This window comes from Diorhabda carinulata, chromosome X (assembly GCF_026250575.1).
Source record: "Diorhabda carinulata isolate Delta chromosome X, icDioCari1.1, whole genome shotgun sequence".
Classification (NCBI taxonomy): Eukaryota; Metazoa; Arthropoda; class Insecta; order Coleoptera; family Chrysomelidae; genus Diorhabda; species Diorhabda carinulata.
The window spans coordinates 49,224,299-49,249,224 of record NC_079472.1 but is presented as its reverse complement, the minus strand read 5'-3'; the positions used below and the strand labels follow the sequence as shown (position 1 = coordinate 49,249,224).

At 31.1% G+C, this 24,926-nt stretch overlaps 1 protein-coding gene and 1 long non-coding RNA gene across 2 annotated transcripts in view; one reads left to right on the top strand and one right to left on the bottom strand.

The window, feature by feature from the left end:
* The window catches only part of LOC130902494 (uncharacterized), a 32,504-nt gene extending 16,894 nt beyond the window's left edge, over positions 1-15,610 (top strand). Inside the window, exons 3-4 of the long non-coding RNA XR_009060403.1 lie at positions 4,753-4,855; positions 15,313-15,610. This is a non-coding gene — a long non-coding RNA (uncharacterized LOC130902494). The remainder of the gene's footprint in view (positions 1-4,752; positions 4,856-15,312) is intronic.
* The window catches only part of LOC130902493 (GTP cyclohydrolase 1), a 49,825-nt gene continuing 26,090 nt past the window's right edge, over positions 1,192-24,926 (bottom strand). Inside the window, exons 3-4 of the mRNA XM_057814683.1 lie at positions 8,480-8,762; positions 1,192-3,136 (exon numbers count right to left, since the gene is read on the bottom strand). Of these exons, the coding sequence (XP_057670666.1) occupies positions 3,007-3,136; positions 8,480-8,762 (413 nt within the window). The 3' untranslated portion in view covers positions 1,192-3,006. The remainder of the gene's footprint in view (positions 3,137-8,479; positions 8,763-24,926) is intronic.

The window sequence follows — 24,926 nt, the reverse complement described above, 5'->3', positions numbered from 1 at the left end:
GAATTGATTGATTGAAAAATTAAATTTCGAAAAAATTATAAGTATGAGAGTCTCACATTTACTAGGAGCACTTTTAGTGCTGCTAATATGTTAAATTGTAGCACTGTGGAGGTTCATAAGACCGAAATCGGTCATTTTTAAACGAAACCTTCAGAAAATGATCGAAAGTTAGTTGACTTTGAATAATATTTATTTTTTAACAAAGATAATTTTTTAGTTGTATGTTGCAAAAACTATGTAACAATAGCCTTGAACCTTCAAATAAATGAATGTTGTGTTATATTTTGTTATGTCTCGACATAAAAAAAATATTTACGATCTGTTTCAGATTAGGTAATTAAAAATCAAATTATAATTTAGTAAAAGAATGTAACATTAGAAAAATATTAATTATATAGAAATATGTTATAAGCAAAGTTATATCTTTATTGGATTCTCTAAATGCACACATAATATAACGAACGACTTTTATATTCATATTAGTATACAATAAATAACACCATATAAAAATAAATATTTAAACATTCTCTTCTCTCAATATCCCATTTGAACAAATACAATTCGCCTTCTACACTGATGAATCTGAATTATTATACATAATAATTCTGGTTATAGTACAAACAGAATTACTGTTCAAATGATCAATCTTCTATCCCAACTGAAATATCAGGTAATAAGTATGAAGTTACATATAACTTAATTGCATATTTTAAATAAAAATTATCAATCTGCTTCGTTATTGACACCTACCGAAGAATTTAGTTAAAGTACCTCATCAATAAGCTCCGCAATGATAGCATGGTCAGCACTAATTGTTGCTTACCAGGAGTGATTCGAGAATATTTGAATTGACACCAAAAACTGACATCCTGTTTATTTTATGATATTGTGAATTCGTACTCAAGAAAAAATTAATTGAATTCAATGGAGAAGAAAGTTATCTAAGTAGAATTAAAGTTTAATATCAAATCTCAAAATATGTATTAGTGAATAAAACTACCTATTTTCACGTGGAAATTATAGTTCTCATTTTAAGACAGAATATTAGGAACAAAAAATACATCCATTTTAATTAGTGTTCAAAGCTTGAGAAATATTTGCGGTATTTGAGTACTCATCAAAATTGTGTCGCGAGATTATAGATTCACTCGCAAACAAAATAACGAAGCAAAGTGAAGAAAAGAACGTGAAAAAACTAAATAAAGTATTTATTCGAAAAAATTTCATACAATATAAACAAATAAACGTATATTTACAGAATATGTATAAAAATAATTTTGCAATAAACAAAACAGATATAAGTAGACAATAAAAATTATTTCTTAAAATATCGAAAATATCTTTTTTAAAAACAGGTGTTTCAAAGATTAAAAGAAATATATCATTTATTCATCGTCTTGATTAAGATAAAAAAATTCCTGTAAACATTTTTTATTATGTATTTTATTTATGATACCTAATTTATGGACAGCTTTGAGAGAAAAAGTCCACAGCAAATAAATTAGTCACAGTTTAAAAAATATGTAAAATTCGTTTTACAGAAAAGGTCATAAGGCGATGTGCTGGAGAAATTTGAAGTTTATTTGTATGGGAGGGGGATGTTGCAATCTCCATGAACCACATTGTTTTTCATAGAAATTATGGAAAATAAAAGTTGAGGACACAAATTAGATCTGCATATCGGATTTAAACAGACTGTCTGTCTGAAATAAGCAATGGTGATACGAATAATTTGTCATGCAAAAATATCAATATTCTGTATATCCATAACGCAATAGATAACTTGGAGAATCACTTATACTAGATATTACTTCTGAACACCCTATATAGTGTTATTCAAAAGACCCCTTCTTATCTTTGAACGATTATACATAACTTAGTAAAAGTTAGAAACTGATTATTATTGATTGTAAAGTAATAGTTAATACTACTTCTTCAACAATTCAAGTTACATTTACTTGTGAAGTCAGTCACAGTATAGTTTTTGTAAGAAAAACAAATTTTACCAATTAAAATTTAGAATGGATGAGTAATAACATTTTGTAATAATATGAAATTAACCAACAACCAGATATTGTCGAAACAATTTCTTTTAGTGGCGTAAGCTTTTCTATATGAATGAAAATGTGAATACAGTGACGCAAATCCTCACATACATGTATATGATAAAGTAAGACGGGTGAGGAATATTGTAATGAGTTTAATGGAATGGTCAACTCGATAGTCGAACCTCAAACCTTTAGTTTTTCCTTAAATCTACGGTTTACGTCAGTGAACTTAAAATATTTACGTTTCAGCACAACTTATTTCCGGCTATTTCCGCAGACACATTTGAACAATTACGAAAGATAACATCTTATAGATTATAGGTATTGGGGTTATTTCACTGTAAGTAAATGGAGTGCACTTTTAGCAATTATGACAGTAGATCCTCAATTTAAACATTAAATTTGAGTATTAATAAACAATGACAAAATTTGTATCAGGATTTATTTAATATACTATTTAGAATTATTGGCAATGTCCTTCACAATCTTTAATATTCAGTTTTCAAAATAACAGGAAGTTGGAATTTCCTGAACCATTGGCGATATTCATACTGAATACACTGTTTACACCACACAACAAATACACTGTTTGACGCGCGATTCGATAACCAAGTTATCGTTTGAAGGTAAACTGGAATTTTGACTTGCCCTTTACATCAATAATATAAATCAGATTTTCTAGAATAAATTAATATCTAACTACCTTATTTTCTCTAAAAAAGTTAGTTGGAATATATTTTCCAACTAATAGTATCGCCTTAAAAACATACAATACTGGTTTTCTGTTGCCTTATTTATTTAGTGTTATTTTGAGATACATTAAAACGTAAAAAAAGAATGTGGGTTCATATCCTAATCAAAATTCTTTTTTGGGGGAGTTTCAACCTCCAATACTGTTAAGTTTGAATTTTTCAATTATACCCTGTGGTCAAAACGATTAGATATATCTTCATAAAAATTACTTAGACTGAACTAAATTTAAAAATTCTTCTCTGGTTTTAGGGTCGTCTCGAAAAACGCCTAACATTGTAGAAGTAACAGTTTTACTGTTTATCTTTTGGACTCCTCGCATAACCATGCACATATGTCTGTAAAAAAAATAAAACATAAGGTATATGATTGTAATATATTTAATAGTCGTACATCTTATTTTCTTTATTTTTTCTTTTTATGTGGACATGTATGCTAACGTTGTATAATCGCAAATCATTGATAAATGCTTTTAGTTGTGACAATTTTATTATTCCTACTATGTACTTCATTTTCGAGCACGAATACCCCCGCTGTCTTGGTGTATACAGAAATTATCTGTTACGATGCTTCTCCATAAAACCTACAGTCGCCGGTGATCATCTTTATTCTTTCTAAGTGTTCATTTAAATGACAATGTTCTATTAGAAGCCCTGTAAGAATACCTAGGACGATGTATTTACATGGGTCACACAAAATATTTTGAGATACAACATACAAAGTTTTTTAGGAGAATGATTTCATTTATATTCAAAGTGATAATCATCAATACACATTTGTAGCCGAAGCTTCCACAACTTAAAAGCTTGAATGCCCGAAAAAAATTGATTAATTGCTGCATCGCTCTCATTCTCCGTCGTGTAATGTCCACCACGTAAATGTTTCTTTAGATTAAATGATAACCAAAAATATCATATAACCCAATTAGGCGGATATGGTGAATGTTCAAGGACTATTATATTATTTTCATGTAGTTATAAGTTCAACTATCGGCTGTTCAGTGTGTACGGCTATCCTATCATGCTGAAATATCGTGAAATAATTGTTTTCACATTAGGTTGATCACGTTGAATTGAATTCACTATTCCGGATCCAGCACCAAGAACGTTCATTACCAAATACGCGTTGTAACCTCTTAAGACTTTGTTCTTCAGTTAAACCTACCGTGAAATCAGATACTGGTTTTCAAATGCACAATTTGAGTACCAAATCGATCACATGCATGTTCAAATGGTCCTAATGAGAGCTGTGTATGTTTCCCTTGTCCTTCAAACACCAGATAACTGTTTGAACATGAGTTACAAACTTGCGCTCTCAACACAAACTGTGGAATTGAGGTTATGTAGGAATTTATTTAGATTTTTAAAATAGAGTCATAACCGGCCTGCTTAAAACAGTACTTTCTCATATTTATGGAAGCAGCAAAATTAATGTTTCGTGAACAAGGTGTTTAATAAATTGGAAAACAACCATAGTAGATCTTATAGCATACAAATTCTCTTGTAAAATTCATATTTCGATGGAAAATCTTTTGTTCCACTATATATTCTGAGATAGCAGTGACTCATCTACGCTCAGAGCTTACTAGTTAAAGGTCACAATTTCCATGGAACAGTCTCAGATCTCTTAGGTCGGATCTAGATTTATGTTCGAGTGGTTTTTCCCTAGGAAACTGGTCAGGTGAAATGAGTCTTGGCCCTCTTTTTCACGAAATGTTCGCTTTTTAGTTGTCGTGTACATAACTGTATGCTGACACCCAAAAAAATTTTGTAGGTAGCTTAAACATAAAATAAACATTGAACATGTGATACAAAGTAAATACGGCAGTTAATCTCTCGGTTATTCTAAAATTAATTAATTAATTTATTAATCTGAAAAATGATATATAAATCGTGTTTTGTGTCAGAATATTGAATTACCACGACTAAAATACCTATTAAAGTTTTTTTCTTAGGATGCCAAGAAATTGGAATATACAACAACAATGGTTTGAAAATGTTTGTCGTATTGACGATCCTGCGATATGTAATTATTTTTGTTGCCAAGATCATTTTAATGTAAGTATGGTTAAAATTTTATCCATTTTAATACTTTATAATAATTAAGTTGTATATGCTTTCAATTTTTAACATGATTACGTAAAAATGTAAGAACTTAACCTATAAAAGATTTATTCACTTTATTCTTATATATACAAATTTATACAACTGATGAATGAAAACTATAACAGTACACTGGCAACGATAGCAAGCAAACAACTGCTCAATATTTTTATTAAAACAATAACGTCACAACTGAACACCAATGAAAATCGTTTTCTTATGTATTAAAAATTTGATTTTATTTTATCACTTTTAATTAAATGTTATTTCATATCAAGAACTTATAAAATAAACAAAAAATACATACTTTTTAAATAATGCAAAAAGTGCTAATGCTATGTTGGTGCATTTTTGAATGTTACTCCTATTAAATTTAAGGTACCGAATGTAAATATTTTTACATCGCTAATAATTATATCCCCTGTGACAATCTATTTGATAGATTTAGAAACGAGTATTTTCTCAATATACTAAAACTGTTATAGTTTTGATTATTAGTTGTTTAGAGAATTATTGGAATAAAAACAATAAAAACGCCTCTGGAATATGTGTGTAAGTGACGGTAAAAAAGAATATTAATAAACAACATTTATATAATATCTAAATTGCTTTTGAAATGCCACTTTTATCATGCTGTAACAATAACATTCCATAATAGCTTATAAAACACATAAATTACAGATGATTGCTATTAACAAATTTAAAGATTGCCAGTCTTTATTTTTCATTTTAAAACGCATCAAAATCGAAAACTTTATTAAAAATTACATCGATTTTTACTGCGGTCGTAAGTTTTGTACTGAATATAAATGAATCACGAGACAAAGAGGATTAAATTCAATTAATCTAACTTGGAATTGCCTCCTCAACCGCCGGCGCCGTTTTCTCCAAATCTTCTCAAATGAGGAAGTCATTGCTGAAATAGAACTCTATTTGAAGGCAAAAGAAAGAGCGTGCTATAAAAATCAAATATAAGAGTTGGATTTAATTGGCATAGACAGGTTAGAAAAGCTATGAACTGATTGTGTCACTCTCGAAGAATCTACGAAAATCGAAGTTTGATAAAAAACTTGTATTTGGTTAACTGGAGCAGGTGCCAAGCACAGTTTTGCAACTAAAGGTAAAACTGGAGATTAAATTAACGTTTAAAATATGGATTAAACTCTATTTTAAGCCAAGAAATGACAAATGTGCTCTATTTTACAGGTCACAGCTGATTCCACATTTTTTTGTTAGTTGTCACTCGAGTGGAAATATAACCAAACTTTTCCAAGAAAAAAACAATCCGCTTATATTGGTTTCAAATTTTAATTTTTTAATAAAGTTTTCTAAACAAAAATGAACAGAACATAAGAAAGATCATATAAAAGTTCTCTGACGATGAGGTAATAGTGTTGGTTAATTTTTTTAAGAAATACAAAAACGATGCGGTGACTTGGGAGGAAAAAGTTAAAGATTGGAAGGAGTTGACACGGGAATTTAATTATCAGAATGAAAAACTAGTAATGCCTTTGATAGAATCTCAACAAATAAGTAGGAAAATTGGAAAAAAAATTTTGCAATTAAAAACAAAAATTTTCATAAAACTACTGGAGAACCACCTTGCTCGTCTCTTATTACTGCATTTGATCAAGAGACTAAAGACATCAGAGAAGTTAGCAACAGATTTAAAATAGTTATTATAAATACTAGGGTGAATGTGACAGAAGAGTAAACAAATTCTATTTACCTGTTAATACTTCATTAATACTAACTGTATCGACAATGTTGATAATTTCTTTTTCATTATCGTCGAGCTTATTAAATTTGAAGTGCATATCTTCAGTAATCTATCTGTCAGATTTATGTAAAAGATACTCTCAAGTAATAATATAAAAAAAAACTTTTGTGAAAAAATCACAAAAATCACGATATCCTCGACATATGCTCTCCGAAGTTAAAGGAAGAGTGTACGCTGATGATCTGATACATTTGCAAAAGGTAAAAAAATGACTACTACTTAAACGTATGTACAAACTGCACTAGACAAATTAAGCAACTAGTCTAACAACAACGGATTCAAATTTTCAGAAACCAAAACCAAGTGTATCAACTTCTTCAGAAAATACACACAAGAAAAGCACGTACTAACCTTAAAAGGTCAAAGTTTGGAAATAGTGGAAAGTATCAAGTTTCTGGGCATTATCTTCGATAAAAAACTTATGTAGAAACAGCATATTAATCACATCAAGAAAGTCTGCCAAAACGGCCTTAATTTATTAAAAACATGCCATCCATAAATGGGGCGCAGATTCTACGTGTCTGATAAATCTATATAGTTTCTATAAGTGGAATGTGTTCCGACTAAGTGAAACAAACATTGAATCGTTCTCTCTCTTCCGAGCGCTTCACTTAGTTATTATTTTCCCACTACTTATATTTTGAGATTTTTTAAGCATGCGCAGTATGGATAAAATGTCTCGAAAGAGAGAGAAAATGAATGCAGTCGGCACCGTAACGTAGATACGTTTTTTCCCATAAAAATGTCCATAAAAAAGTATTACATATATGCATTTCGAACAACACCGATTGAAAGCCTTTACTGCCTCACCGGAGAATCATCCCTCCAACTCCGAAGAATTCAATTGGGTATGAACTGAAATGATAGCAAATGTCTATAAAGGGATAATCAAAATAAAAGTTGCAAAGTGAGTGGAACAAATTGCAGTCGATATTAAAATTTATAAAACCATCCGTTCAACCAAGGAAAAACAGTTTTAATTGTACACCTTACCAAATAAAAATCGATAGTTAGATGACTAGAGCACACCAAAGTGACAATCTTGTAATGAAAATCAAAACAGTAAAAAAACGGAGAACCAAGTAACAACTTCCCAAAGAATATAATTTCTCTACAACAATTCTAATACTGCAAACTTAATCAAATATCTAAAAAACTCAATTGTATCACAAATTGTGAACTGACATGTCGCTAATAATATTTATAGTTGATGCAACAATAAACTTTTAAAAAAGTTATATAAAAGTTTAACAGATGGTATTAGAAACATGACGGTAATTATCAAAATAATCATCGTAGCGAAACTGGTAGTTCACAAACTTACAGCACCCGAGCGTGCAATTCGGCGTAATGTACAGCATTAAGTATTTTAAGTACGTCTCGCACCGTCGAGCATCGAAAAAAACTTAGCTCGCGGATGTGTTGCCAATAACAACGTAAAATATAAGTTCTTGATTCATACGAAGTGTTATTGTCAGGTGAATCAAAAACTAATCTGTGGACCGTCGCGCAATACTTCCGTAATTGGAAAACTACCTCTGAAAAATAATTTTTCTGAAGAGGATAAAAATGATAAGTTCAGTGATATATAATAAGAGGAATTCCAAATGATATAATTGGAAAATTTTCTTGTATTTTTACATAATCTTAATATCAGATTGAATTGTAACTTTTTTATTGATTATTTCAAAAATCTGACGTGATACAACAAATAGTATTTGTTACACTAAATTTTGAGAGATCTTCACTATTCCGAATTATAATGAGAAAAAGCTCCTGATCTTAATGTTTATACTTACGTTCCTTCCACTATTACAGCTACACCCGCAGGCTGAACAGCTTTGGTTACAGCTACAGCTATTTGTTTAGTTAATCTCTCTTGAACTTGCAACCTTCTGGAATAAATTTCAACGATTCTAGCTAATTTACTAAGTCCCAGAATTTTTCCGCAAGGCAAGTATCCAATGGAGACCTTACCATAGAAAGGCACCAAGTGGTGTTCGCACATAGAAAACATTTCGATGTCTTTTACTACAACCATTTCATCATGGTCCTCGTCAAAGATAGCGTCATTAAGAACCTCTGCAAAAAATAGGATGATTATTGGAAGAGGTACATCACGACAAAATAAACTCGCGGGAATCTTTATGTTGAATTGTTCTTGATGTCAATTTCTCAATCGCATTTTCGTCGCGAAGTATTAGTTGTTAAGAATCATTATATATTATACAAATAGGATAAATAAATAATAATTCTAACTTTTTTATTAGTAGTTTTATGAAAAAAAAGTTATTCTTGATAAAAAGTTCTGCATAGTGCAAAAGTTAAAATGCAACCATCAGATATCAATTTTTTAAACTAGTATACGAGGTTAGTCAAAAAATCTGAATTTCGATCAAGAGTAAAGTATGTTGTTTATAACATTACAATAAAAATTTACTAAATCGTGAAGAAAAAATAGAACTTGTTTTAATTGTTGGAGATAATTACAAAACACAGAGAAGCCGCAAATATTTTTACATTACAAAAATTTTGAATAAATTTAAGGCTAGTGAAAGTATAGATGATAAATTTAAGAATAAACGCTGAAAACTGGTTGCGAATGAAGACACTGAATTTGAAGTGATGCTTTCTGTCGTAGAAGACCCAAAAAGAGCCTCTAAAATCCAAACTACTTCAGTAAGTAGAGATACAGTGGCAAATATTTTGAAAGGTAACAAATATCGTGCATACAAACCGCAATTTGTACACACGTTACTACCAAGGAATTACGATATTCGTTTTGAATTCTTCGCTCTGATCCAAGGAATGTTGGATGAAGACCCGTTTTTCACAAGAACTAATAGTATTTTTCGATGAAGCAACATTTTCTTTAAACGGAACCGTCTCATCACAAAATTGTCGCTGGTGGTTTAACATTAATTCAAACTTTGTAATAAAAACTCGGAAGTAATATTCTTTTAAAACGAACGTATGTTGTGGTGTGTAGAAAAATAAATTAGTTGGATTTCTTTTTCGACATTTCTCAAATACCGCACAGTACTTACAATTATTAGAAAATGAAGTAAGTGATTTTTTGCACGACCTTCCGTTACAAGAACATATAACAATTTGGTTTCAATAAGACGGTGATTCCATCCATAGTACATTAAATTTTAGAGTACTCCTTGAAAATATGTTTAATGGGAAGGTGATTCACAGGTATTCAGATATTTTTTGACCTCCTAGGTCTGCTGATTTGACTCCCCTTGACTTTTTATGGGGTTACTTAAAACAGCAGGTTTATCAGCGAAGACAATTCGATGATTTAGACCATTTGGAGAGGATTATTTCTGAAGAAAGCCAAAAAATTACCCCAAATATGATACGGAATGTAATACAAGAATTTGACACAAGAACAATTAAATGTTTACAAAGAAAAGGTGGATATTATGTCCAAGTTGTGGGACATTGAATTAAAATTTAATTATGTTTGTTTCTGTTTAATAAATATTCTTTGTATGGATTTTTCTATTTTTACAATAAATAATTATTATGCATTCATTGCGTATGTAAATTACAAGGTTGTTCAAAAACACTAAGAAATAGAAAGTTTATCATATTTTTAACAGGTAAGAGAAATGAATTGTATCCAGCGAGAGTTATCAATACGAAATGATTAGTGAATAATCACAAAACCTGAATTTTCATAATAAATGGCTATAATTGCATATTTGAATATAACTTTTAATTGAAAACAACTTTACTTTATAACATTTTTCTGAATTGTAAAAAATAAAGATACTTTACTCTTGCACTAAATTCAAATTTTTTGACAAACCTCGTATACTGTTTTAAAAAATTGATTATTGATAAGTAGACAATATATATAATATATATATATATATATATATATATATATATATATATATATTATGAGTAGTTTTTTATTGGGAACGTGGCAAGGAAACACCAAAGTGGACTAACTTCAATATATTTTTCGAGCTTTATCAATACTTATGTATTGATAGTATTAAAGCTTGTAAAAATTTTTAATATCATAGAATTCAAAATTCAATATTCAAATTGAAATATTTCAATTAATCAATTAATGAGTTGTTGGAGAATGTACCGTTAAATATTAGACAACACATGTGGTTTCAACACGATGGGGCATCTGTTCATTTTGCTGCAGCGGCAAGAAAATACTTAAACAGACGATTTGGAAAAAATGAATTGGTCGGGGTTGACCCAATGGTTGGATTTTTTATATGGGGCTATATGAAGTCCTTAGTGTACGAAACAATCATCGAATCTAAACAAGATCTAATAGCTAGAATTCAAACTGCGGGAGAAATCATTCAATGACATCCAGATTTATTCTCAAAAACACGTTCTTATTGAATCGAGATCTGGTCACACCATGCTCTCACAATCAAACTTGTTTAGGACGAGATAAGACACAGACATAGGCCCACCTTCAGTAAAAATTCAATCCAGGTCAACATAAATGTGATGTTGTAATATCAGACGATTTTGGATAAACAAAAAATATTTATATTGACCAAACCGTTATTCATCACTTTAAACAAAATACTAATGTGTCTTGAAGATTTTCACTAATAGGTTGGATTTAGATAATTTGTATGATATAATTTATTAAATATTTTATTATCGATTTTGAAGAAATGCGTGCAATCATAAAATGGTTAGTAGAATAGAAATATTTCAATAAATTTGATGATAGACATTAATTCAAATATAATTTCTTGAATGTATGAACATTTTCTCTGAAAATAGTATAAAAGACGAACCCAGCTTTTCCAATTGATTTATTTCCACAAACGTTACGCTTTTTGAAATTCAAGTTTAAATACTTGTCAAGTAATAAATGAACAAAATCATACAAAGAGAAATTCCAAAGGCTCCTCCTGTCCTCTTCAAATCTCCGTTTTCCGTTGCTTAAAAGGATAAAATCCCTTAAAGTCTTCAGGGCTTAGAAATAAGGTCGAAAGTTCTCTAGGCAAGATTAAATGCTTTATAATACTAGAAAGTCGTCCCAAATCATACAGGGTGAAGATAAATCAATTTGATTTCCAGAATTAATAATTCGTAGTGTTTTTTGTAATATATTTTTATAGTGAAATTTTATACGAGGGATGCTATTTATGTTTTGAGATATGGCAGCACTGATGTTAAATCTGACATTGCCATCATAGAGTTTGACATTTTTAAAGTGAACGTACTCAGAACGTGTTGTCAAACGAGTGCAATTTGAGTTGTTTGCAGAGACTTGAAACATTCATCTTGGTAAAAACATGGAATTAAATCGTGTGATGATTTTCTATTACTTTCGACGTGGATTAAACCAACAGCAGTGTGCTGATCAACTCGCTTCGACTTTTGGCGATGAAGCACCATCTTGAGCCACAGTATTTCGTTGGTTTTCCGAATTCAATCGTGCTCATACTTCACCGTACAGTCTTTGTTTGGACTTCAATGATTTATTTTTACTCCCGCAGTTAAAAAATAATTTGCGAGGTCAACGTTTCTCTACACCTAAAAAGCGATTGATGCGTTTAATTCAATTTAATCAAATGTTTTGGAGGTACCTCAATCGAGATGAAATTGGTTCAAACGCATGCAAAAGTTATTGATATTAATTGAGAATATTTTGAAAAGTTATAGAGTCATATCCAATTATAAATATTTTTGTTTGTCTATCTCAAAACTTAAGTAGAAACTCTCTTACAAAACTGGTTAACTAATAGTAATCTGAAATGTCTTTAGTATATATATATTTTTAAATATATTTTTAAATTTCCCCCATTTATTCTGGAAAGTCTAGTGATAATATTGATAAACTTCCATTTGTTTCAATTTGAACCACATTGAGAATGATTGGAAGCTTATCTATGGCTTCCATAATTTTTGACTATAGGGTAAATCAGTGGGTTATTTTAAAATTTATTATAATAATAATACGCTACAATAATATATTGTAGAAAGTCAGTATATGTTAGTATCAAGGTTTCAAACAAAGCAGTTAACAAATATACAAGATGTGGATCAATATTAATATAACTCAAAAAAATAAATGAATAATTGTTATATAATGATACCAACAAAATTATTTGATATATACTTAAAACCCGAAAATATCCAAATTCAGTATAACTTTATCTCAATATTTACATTTAATGATCATGACCATTCAACGAAATCTAATTCGACTGATAATATAATACACCGAATTTTTTTCAAAATTAAAACCAAAGAAACATTAATGCTATGTTTTCAAAGCAAATAATTAGGTTTAAAAAATACGGGTCATAGCTCCTGTAATGTATATATTGATGCAATATTTCCTCATTGTCTGACTACTTTCTAATTCTGGCAACCATTTTCAAATGTCTACGATATTTAGTTAGCCTAGACCAGTTCCATGCATAAACAATATTGCGTTACCATAGCAACGAACAATAACTTATTAGAAGTGTTAGTGTAAAGTTTGACGTCAAAAAAGTAAACCAGAATTACGCAATAAATTAAAAGAAAAAATTTGTCCACCGAAATTGAGAAAATCGAAAAATTGGAGTATCGAGCCATCAACAAGTACCTGTATTTAAAAGAGGTAAGCAGATTTACGCTCATGACCCTTGGTAATCAATGTCCATTGTATGCGACCGTTAAAAGTTGGACTTCGAGCTTCAAAAGAGGTAAATTTGAGCTACAACGGATATCTGAAGTACTGAATATTTCATACGAACGCGTTCATCATATAGTTCACAACAATTTGAACATGAAAAAAATTTCTGCAAAATGGATCCCCGAATCTTTGAACGTTGATCAAAAGCGTACAAGGGTAGAAGAATTGCGTTCGATATGTGCTCGATTTGAAAACGATGTAGACGTCTTAAACCGAATGGCGACACACTGGTTTTCCAAGACCTAAGAAGTTTCGTGTCCAAAAATCTGCTTGAAAAGTTCTTGCTTCAATTTTTTGGGATTGCTATGGAGTAATCATGATTGATTTTTTACATAAGGGTAGAACAATAACTGGAGATTACTATTCGACATTACTGACCACTCTACGGGAAAAAATTGGATAGCTTTCCGCATCTTTTTTCTTCAATTTGTTTTGTATTTACAGGACAACGCCTCTGCACCCAAATCTCATATTGCCATGCAAAAAATTCGTGATTTAGTGTTTGAATTACTAGAACACCCTCCTTATTCACCAGATTTGGCTCCGTCCGACTATCATCTCTTTCCTCAACTGAAAAAAAGTTTAACAGGTCGTAAGTTTTCTACCAACGAGGAGGTAATAAAAGCAGTGGAGGTCTGGTTTGCAGAGCAAGAAGAAACATTTTTTTTTGAAAGGTTTAGAGACGTTGTAGGTTCGCATATATATATATATATATATATATATATATATATATATATAATATCATATGGTTATAAAGTGATGAAACGTAACAAAATTAGGTAGGTTAAGTTGGGTTATCAGGTTGGAAGGAAGGCGAATAATCAGTATGAATGGTAGACGAATTTAAGTCAGTCAGCCGTTAGATTTCCACAAAGCACGCAATCTCACAAAGAAGCAAAGTGAAGAAAGTAATGGAGAAATGAGAACTGGATTGAAGCAGATTTCTTCGAATCAAAGAAAAAAATGATATTAGTTGCAGATGTGTATATTTTTTTCTTATATTTTGGGGTTTTCCTTCTCTAGGTTGACATATCACAACTAGAATACCTGCCCCTTCTCCGTGTTTTGAACCTGAACACACCCTTGAAGCAATAGTTTTAACTGTAGATCGAATCAAATAAGAGATGTTACCAAGTTACTTTGATTAGATGGAATTCCTATTTCCAACACATAATAAAACCTAAAATCCATCTGTAAGTTATATTTACAATTCTCTTATTCCTCCTACGTTTTCATCTTTTATTCTAACATTCATGAATTTACTTCAGATTTCAGACCATAGACGTAGTTTGTGGTGTGAAAAAAATAATTCTATAAATTTCTGAACTGAATTTTGTGAGCTCTGTTTATCAATATATTTAGAACGAGGTATTGTTTAATGAATAGTGTATATAATAACGATACATAATTTATATCAGCTTCCTATACCCCTTGACTTTGAAATTCGTTCGCTGCATCGTTATAAGGAGTAATAGTAAAACTAATATGAGATCTCATAATGTCATAATGGTTTGGATAAGTCTTATACTGAATCGGTTTTGTTAAAATTTCTTCCCAATTATTATTATAGGTTTTCTCAAAAACCAAAATTGGGACTGTATGAACAAGTATTCGTTTTTTAATACTACTCATCACCTTCTAGGGGTGTTATATCCGAGGAGGGAAGTATTATTATCATTTTATACGGGCAATTTTTCTAATAATGTTGCATAAATTTAGAAATAACCTTTATGTAATGAATGACATCTGTTAAATTAGTAAATACTCGTAAGGATGTGTAGTATCTCGAGTGAATATTTCATAAAACGATATGAAGTTTGTTTTGATTGAAAATGAAAATTTGAATAATAAATTATTTACACATATTCTTCTTAATTAAAAAGCCGCTTCTTTCTACAACTACGCATCTGCCTCTTCCTATTCTACAATCCATTTATATTGCAGCTCTAACCATAAAATGTAGGAACCTGTTGCCATCTAGATTAATGTTGGGTCATGGAAAAGGAGAGAATGTGATTTCGTTAAAATAACATGAAATGCGTTTTAGCTATAGCTGGAATTAACTCTACGAGTGTGAGAAGCAGTGAAAATAATGTAGAAAGAACGATAGAGTATTTTTTACATATCCCAACGCTACGAACTGTATAATATTGTAATTCATTCCATTGTAAACGATATAATTGACGAAACGAAATGTATAATACTGTATTTTGTTCTATTATGTATGACATAACGAAAATAAAAAAAGTACCCAAAACTATAAGGGCTTTTTTTTACATTCCATTGGTTTCCAAATGTAAATTGCGTGGTGGAAAGTGGGTATGCGCGATGCTCCCGCTAAGTGTCGTTTTCTTGAAATCAAATAATGCAGCACTGCTGATATTCCTATATGCCGAAAGTCGCTATGGCTACTACAGACTTAGCTAGCCGAGTTATCAAGTGATCCGGTAGACACGGAGGTTTATGATTAGTGAACTTTTCACAGAAATACCTGGAATTTCCATGTATAAAATTATGACTGCTGAGCTAGAATACGAAAACTGTGTGCTATTTAAGTTCCATAAATTTTTTATTCTGCCAAAGAATAATAAGGTCTTTCAAGCAGAAATCCTTTGTCAATCTCCGGATCTCATTAAATGTATTTGCCACAGTTCATAGGTGCTTATTGTTAAGTAAATGTCCAAATTTTTTTCTAATACGGTAACTATAAATGGGTCTCTCAGTGAAAGTGTTTGAGAACCAAACAAACGGATTCGAAAATGAATAGAGCGGGGAGAGTTGCAATTCTGTATTTTTTTAAAATAGAATTCGCAATGCGTTCTACTACTTAAACCATAAATGTAACAAATAACTCTTTTCGGTAATTTGAAAATAGATTCGATATGTGGTTCGAACAACAAGTGGTAGGTTGTTAAAGCAGAACGAGAATCGAACTGTTTAGATACAGATTTAATGCCAGCACAGGCAGAGGAAGTCTCTACATGTACAGACCATTGAAAAGGACATCATCTATATGTAGACCAAGAAACCTGATCGATTTATCGTGGCAGATCTTCACCCATGGTAGAATGTAGAGAATGTATATCTGAACTACTCCAGGTTACAGGTAGGTAGAATACAAACCATTTTAAAGGAACACTTCGAATGCCATAATACTCTAGTTTGTTAATCAGAATTTCGTTACTCTTTCAATTATCTACGATAAGATTGGTAACAATGCAATAGTACGATAGTATTATTTTTTTCACCGCCCTTGTGCAGCAGAACTATTTTAGTTGTCTTTACACAGCTAGGGAAAAGCCCATTTTCAGAGGATTCGTTGATTAGAGAACATAAAACGTTAATTATCACTTCTAGAAAATATAAAAATAACTTAGCTGATAACCTATTAATGCCGCAGGAAATCTTGTTTTGAATGCTGAGTATGGTTTGCACTGGCTCAAATCTATCTGCAGGCCTAAGAAAGGGACTGTCAGTGATTCTTTTAGATTCTTTAGATAAAAAAGAGCATCACCACTTGAAGATATTTTAGAGCTAATATGCTTACTAACGTTCACAAAATAATAATTATTAAGTTCGTCTGGGTCAAGATCAATAGTGTTTAATAGCTTTGATAGTTTTCGACAATAATTTATAGTTATCTGAGTATCTGAGGATAGTCTGTGAACTTTTCAATATACAAGAGTGATCTCATATTCTTGGATTAAGAACGTGTTCCATTCGTAGACCATGATTTGTGATGATTAGTTTTACGAGGGCAAAGAGGTAATGCTGTACTGAAGCACCTGATAGTTTTATCGAGATGGTCCAAGATTTGTTTAGGAAAAATCTTCCCCAATTGAGTAAGTTTTTTTCTCAAGAGATTTACAAGATATTACAAATACGGCACAAACTGTTCCACTGCTATATGGTTAGAAAAACTGAATTAATTACTAAGTGATTCACATCATGGGATAGAAAGTCGAAAACTATATAATCTAGAATTGAGGAATTTCTTTTAGTAATTCGTGCTAGTAAATCCACGTGAATATTTATCTGTAATGAATATTGACCAAAGACTTTCGAATGGCACAATCATTGGTAAAGTCAATTTTAAAATCTTCGCATAGAAATCTTTTTCTCTTAGGCAGAGCGTCGAGTGAATTTAGAAAGTTCTCGAAAATATGATTGAATGAATATTTGATTGAGAAGTTCTATAAACACAAATTATCTATCTATAAATCGATACTTTTGTTGTAATTCAAAAGTATTTTCTACTATATTTATTAATTTTATTATTAAATATTTGATATGTAAATTTCAGCCGAGAAGCCCTCACGGGAGGACGAAATTAGGGTTCCGCCGTGAGCTGAATTATCCCTGTCATATCTGCTAATAACTAATAATTTGCTCAATATTAATTAAAAACATTGTTAATTTGCAGTCCTTAAATAATGTATCGATTGCTTCCACTAGAGGACTCCTGTGTTAATAGCGAAAAGTTAGTGTCATTGTGTGAATCTTTTACGATCTGAAATGATTTATCACACGAAAAGCTGTTTGATTTGCATATGGCTGCTAAAGCTTGTTTTTCAGATGAAACAGATATTATTTCTGGACGCGAAAGGTCAGAACCTGTACTTTTATATTTTTATCTGAAATCACAAAATGAATGGAGTAATGTCAGCACTAATGTATCTCCCATGGTATAAGAAACAATTTCTTGAAGACTATTTTCAAGTCACCTAAGAAAGGAAATCAAATAACCAGTCAATGTAATGGATGCAGGCATATTTCCCCAAGACAAACAATTCGAAAAGAATTTGACCAAGAGGAATGGACCTGCTAGTAACTCGGTACGTTGTCGTCACGAAGAAAAAAACTTAGATCAATTTTTCAATTGTTCCTCGTTCTCACTTGACGATCACAAATACAGTTGAATAGAAAAGATATGAATTAATAAGAGTATAAATAAATTTTGTTGTTAAAGTTCACGACAAACACGACAAACACGACAAACTTTCACTAATGCGGTTATATTAGCAACCGACAGCTCAATTTCCCCGTATACATTTATAAACCTTCTTTTTTATAACACCTGTATTAGTTGGTCCAAAACATAGCACAAAAAAAGATTCTTTCCTTTGATGGCATAATCAGTTCTCCGTTTATAAAGGTTACCTACCTATAGGTACGTCTCTGAATTGTCGGCAAAAAGCCATCTCCTGCTGCTTGGCCTGAAAAGATAATTTTCTCTGGCTCGGAGTTAACAAAGTTGAACCTGTTGAATGAAAATCAAGTCGGAAGTTCCAGCGAGGCAGATACTCTCCGCTTTAACTATAGCCACTCCAATGAGTTCACTCGAGAGGCGGTAATTAGGTTTAAGAATCAATTACCAGCGCCTAATTCGTTTTAGGTCTTTTGAACACGTTTCGTATCTATTTAAATGACTTTTTGCATATTTAAAGACATGAAAAGAAACCCAATAAAGTGAAAAGCCATATGAGAACTACACCATAAAATATATAATTTCATTATATACTCAAAACTTGATTTATTTGATTATTTCTTGTTTATAACAAATGATTCTGCTAGTTGATTGAATCACGAGAATAGCTAAAATTTAAAATGATCAATTTCTCAAGCAAACAGCGTGATACAATATTAGTGGCTTCTTGTAACAGATTGTTTCAACATTCACAAATTCTGAAAAAATCGACACTTAAATTGCACAACTCAAAACTATACTGTATCCGAGCCCCACCAATTCATTTTAATTGGCACATCTTTCGAATTATAGATAGTAACATTTCAGAAGATATGTTTTTATTTTTAATCAAGAATTTTGCCATTAATTACAAACAAAAAATCACAATATATTTCAAACAGAATAATAATGATAATAATAATGATATATTAATAAATATTAGACGAACAACCTTTTCAAAAGTTCACGAATAGATGATAATATTTTTTTTTAAATATTCTCATATCACACTTTTTAAGATGGTGGAAACAAAATAGTGGAACCCACCCTACACTCAAGAAAAAAGTATTTAAATATCTCGTTATTGTGGCTCAAATAAAGTACAGACTAAAGACTTTGGAGACTGTTATTTCTACAATCTAGTACGATAACTTTTACTTGTATTTTCTCAAATTTTTGTATTCTCTGCATTTTATGGTTTAATATATTTTTATTTTATCCTTTCTTAAACTTTCTTATTATTTCTTATTTCTACAGTATCCCACAATACATACTAATATTACAGGAAATATTATTTATTTTGTCTATACTGTGTTAAAATTGGATCTGTCAATATTCTTGGTACCATTTGTTAATTCGACAGTAAGTATTCTATATACTACACAGTGTGATAAACTCCATAAACACACACAGGTATTTTAAGTACATAGACAATACTAAGAACCTAAGGTTTCATCCATTACAAAAGCCCTCTTGGGATCTTGGACTATGAGAGACCACTATCTTTAACTATTTGCCTAATATTCAGACGTCGATCATCTAACACGAGATCATGGTCTTATTCAATACTTCCGTAAGTTCTAGCGGTTGTAGTTGCTCCACATGCATGCTGGTCTGTCTAAATCATGACACCACCTATCGTATTCATTCGCCGCGCGTTTTCGAAACAATCCAATTGTACACAGTGTTGCCAGAGCTAGTACAATTGTACAATTTTAGTACATTTTAGTGTATTTTATACGCTAGTACATTTTTCCTTTTTTCTAATACATTTTCCCTGCGTTCGCAAATATAAAGTTATTTTATATTTTCGTTTAATAAAATAAACTAGAAATTGTACTAGATTGTAACAATAATTAGAAAGCAGAGCCAAGTTGATTTATATTTAGATCGTGAGATTTTTGTACTGCATTGCTAATTTTATTGGTAAACTTTATTTGAATTTTTCATTCTTAAAATAATAATTGACACAGTCTATAACATTTTAAAAAAAAATTAATTTAAACTTATGTTTATACATCTTTCTATAATTTTATTAAATTTGTTTGAAGTTGGTACAATCTAGTACATTTTCTAGTTCAATTTTTACATTCAGCTTTTAAATTGTGGCAACACTGATTGTACAATCTCGAATTAGTGCGTTTACTGAAGCGTGTCTAGCTTCAACAGTTGAAATTTTATCAATTCATAACGTGACGTGATGATAAATATATGTTTTGATACATACATGGGATAGGAACGAAGCATAGGAATATGTGAATCTAGTATATTAATATTATAAATTCTCGATCATTGAAAATCTGGAAACATCGCTGCTGAATTATCGATGTTCAACATCGATGTTTTGTTTCGATGTTATTGTGGATGTTGAACTTCGACGCTGAGTGTCAATATCAATAACTCTACTAGCCAAAGAGACCACTCACGCGATTTTGCGAATATTTTTGACAGTATTGGTTTGCGGCTATAATGGAGTTTGTGGTAATTTTCCAGTTATTCAGAAAGTAGTCAAAAGATGACGTTGATATTTAAGAAACTTATATTCGTAGTACCTCAAATCCCTCTAGAATATAATAAAAGTTCCATTGGTATTCCCTTTGTGCAGCAGAAAATAAACCCAATATTTACGTTTGCAACGTTTTTGCTAAACATGTTTGGAATAAATTCGTCTCCTTTAGCAAATACAAATCGATAGTCCTTATTCCAACGCGGTATCTGTATCGCATGTTGTACTTAACCCTTTCGGGACCGACGTGTCACTGACGAAATTTGCCTGGGGGACCGGACTTTTTGCAGTGCTATATGGCCCAGTGTCGGCTATATCCGACGGAATAAAAAAACATTTTAATTTTAGTTTCTTGACATAGTTTTTCCAAAAACCGGAGTGCTGAGTAAGATATCTTGGGTCCAATACTCCTTGATGTTTAATTTTCTCGTACGTGTCATAAGCATGGTCATAGCGAAAAATACAAATAGTTCGGAAACGTCCACGTTTTTCCACTTAGGAGCAGCTTTCTAAAGAGCATACCTATTTATCTCGATGGCAATAACGTTCATAATATCTTCAGACAAAAGACTCATAAAAAAATCTACTTCGATACTCTCACTATTCAAATTACGATTTTGTAACCCGCTATTAGAATTGTCGAATGCAAAAATTTTCGGTATGAACTCAGAGTTTGTCCATTTTATTTCAAGATTTTCAACATTCATGGCCTCATCTATTTTTATGACATTATTCAGCTCCTGCTCTTCATTCGAATTACCGGTATTACCATCAGACATTTCTAAAAATTCAGACTCCGATGAACTGCTTTCCGAACTGGGAATAAAATCGCCCGACAGCCCGTTGTCGCCTATGCTCGACGGTGTCGGAATATGCAGACAAGGGGACAAGGGGACAAGCAATACTGAACGGGACGTAGCCGACACTGGCCTGGGTGAGTTTTTTTGTTTTTTTAAGGTGTCGCAAATGATCGACAATGTTTCAGCAGTAGATTTGACCCCTGTCGTGTATAGCCGACAGTGGTCCCACAGACAATTTTTGTTCGTGTCGGGAACGTCTTGTCAACGATCCTGAAAGGGTTAATATATAAAATACTGACAGGGCAACTGGAGTTATTATGTCACTAATGAAAAAATAAAGACAAAATGACATTTTTTCTTTAAATATCAAAAGGTGAGTCTCTCCTACCCGCGTATTATTACAGATATAAAAATACAACAGCCATCAGTTTTGCGGATACCGTGTATCGTATGAATGATCAATGTAAAAATAATGTTATGAAATATCTCGGATAGAAATTATTTTTTAAAAATTTTATTAATATCATCAATACACAGGTACTAAAGATATGCAATTATTACTATTGTTGGTTGAGATTTGATGAAAAGCCTAGAGAAACGTTCTTATCCTAAGAATAGACAATGAGACATCGGTCTTCCCCCTTTGAATTATACATAATCGACACAGAGAAATGTCTCTTTTGAAATCAACCATAGGGAGTGAATATTTGGGAAACTTTACGACCCCAGTTAATTAACCACAGATGATGACTTATCATAGTTGGCATGTTAAGTGGTACGTCGAAAATATCGGTTTTTCTACAGTACAGGATCATTCATTATAACTATAAGTAGGGATAGCATTTAATATTTTTGAAGAAACCCATTACGATAATTATATTTGGAATACAAATTTCACAGGTCTTTATATTTACTGCAAACATTAAACAATGCATAACTGGAAAAAGAACTGTGTGAAAGTAATTAGTAGTGGTAGTACTTCATCAATTACCATGTTGTTGGAATTCGCAATAAAATAGCATAAAATTAAGAAAAAATGTAACTACTTGGAATATTTAAAAAAAGAATGAGTACACATGTTTAATCTAACACAGGTATAGAATTATTTAACTTTATATAAGCACATATAATGAATAAAATGTATGAATGGAAACACAGTTTATAGCAGGCAGTTATCACTTATATTATAGTTATTGGTCGGTATCAAATCTTATATATTATTGATGATTTCCATTCCGAGTCCGTTCAGGCGTTCTACCCAACCAATTTGCTTAATTTTTTTTTTCAATGAAAGGTATTGATGCACAGATCAGCTATCAACCATCGGATTTCATCTAATTTTCACCATTCTCAAGTTATACTCAAATTCGATTTCCCCCTGTACATTACTTATGGGAGTTTTTCACATACACACATTATATCCTCAATATCTCAGGTTCTATTCAAGATAGAGACTTCGTTTTGGTTTAATAATACTCGCTGAAACATCCTCTTTCTTTTGAGTTTTTGAATACTTAAATCGGTTGAGTTGGAGAGGAGCTAGGCGCGGACATTCAATGTGGAGTTATGGATTTTTGTAGGTTTTTGGCAATTTTTCTACATCAAAGATCTATATCTCAGGTTCTAATATAGCTACAGATTTCGTTCTTTACTATTATAATGATTTCTGATACTTATTTAATGGATTCGATGCGAGCGAAGCCGCGGGTAAAAGCTAGTACATAAATTAATTAAGAAGAAAAAGTTCTATTGAGAATACTTTGAGATCTGTTGTATTTGTATTGTATGTATGTATGTATGTATTGTATTGCATGTAGTTATGGTTTGAATAGTTTCTACAACTTGACATTTAGGTATATGCTCATTTTTACTATTAGTAAATATACAAGGTGTTAAATAGGAGGTCCGTAATGAAATTGATAAAGTAGAAAAGCTTTATATTAAAAAAAAAGCTGCTCTATCGAAATAACGGTATAACCTCATACGTCAAATTGTCATATTTAGTTTGGAAAACTTTCTCTAATTGTAAAAAGTCAAATTCAGAGTTCCAATAAATCACCTTGTATTCGAAATCGACAACAATACTTTACTTTAAAATCATATGTCAAAATAAAAATATTAGGTCATCCAAGGAAACAATTTCAAGGTACTTTTTTAGTATCCAATTACTAATTTGAAAATCAGGAAACCGCATTAACTCATTAAAACATTTTTTTACTGCTCATTTCATAATGAGAAATACAACGCAATAATACTTGAGAGAATTTCAGGTGATTCATATCGTTAAATGATATGTTCTTGACAAATTTGTAACGAGAAGATTCTTAAGACAGTCGGAGCACAAGAATTTGATATGAATGTTAAAAAACTCATTTGAACCAAATAGAACGTAGTAGTCCCCTCGCGACAAAATTATACAAATTTTCTTTTATATAAAATTATTATTGCATTGGAATTTCTGGAAACGTTGGTGATATTCATACTGAACACACTGTTTACACTATCACTACACCAACACATTAGGCATTTTCAACAGAGTGAGTTTTAAAATGGTTTATAAGCCCTGAAGTTGTTGGGTTGGCCCAAGGATAAAATACCAGATTTGGAAACGAGTTGTATTTATGAAATCAGCTGTATTGTCTGGGTCAAGTATTCTGGGCAGACCGAGAGGTCTGTTAATATCCGGTATAAAGAGCAAATAGCTTAAAACATGATTGGACCAAAACATTGAGTATTGTCAAACACGTCGTCAGTCATAATCATGGAATAAATATAAATAATGTAAAATTCTTAAAAAAAATGTATCTAACAATAAATTATTAGATGCATTTTGAAAGTATGGAGATTGTTGCGTAAGAATGGTTAGGGCCTATCACATCCATTATATAGATTACATATTAGTTAAAACTTGATCTTAACTCAAACTTAATTCTTTGTATTGTATCTATAAATATTCTTTTGCTGAACATGCAAACATAGGAGCTCGATAATTTTCAAAAAATGCTTTTTTGTCGATACTAATACCATGTCTCCTCTTTTCAACTCTTTATTAATGTATTTAAACGTTGTGTCAAAATATTTTCCCATTCTTCAACGACGGCGCCCACAAGTTGAATTGTAATTAGAACACTTGTGTTGCGACACAAGTTCATAGCATTTGTTTCAATATTCAAGTTTCATTCAAGTTCAACATTAAATTAACCATCGACATTGCTTTCATTTGATAAACTGAGTATTAGAATGTAGCGATTAGCTAACTTTAATAATAGTTTTCTGATTTTGATAA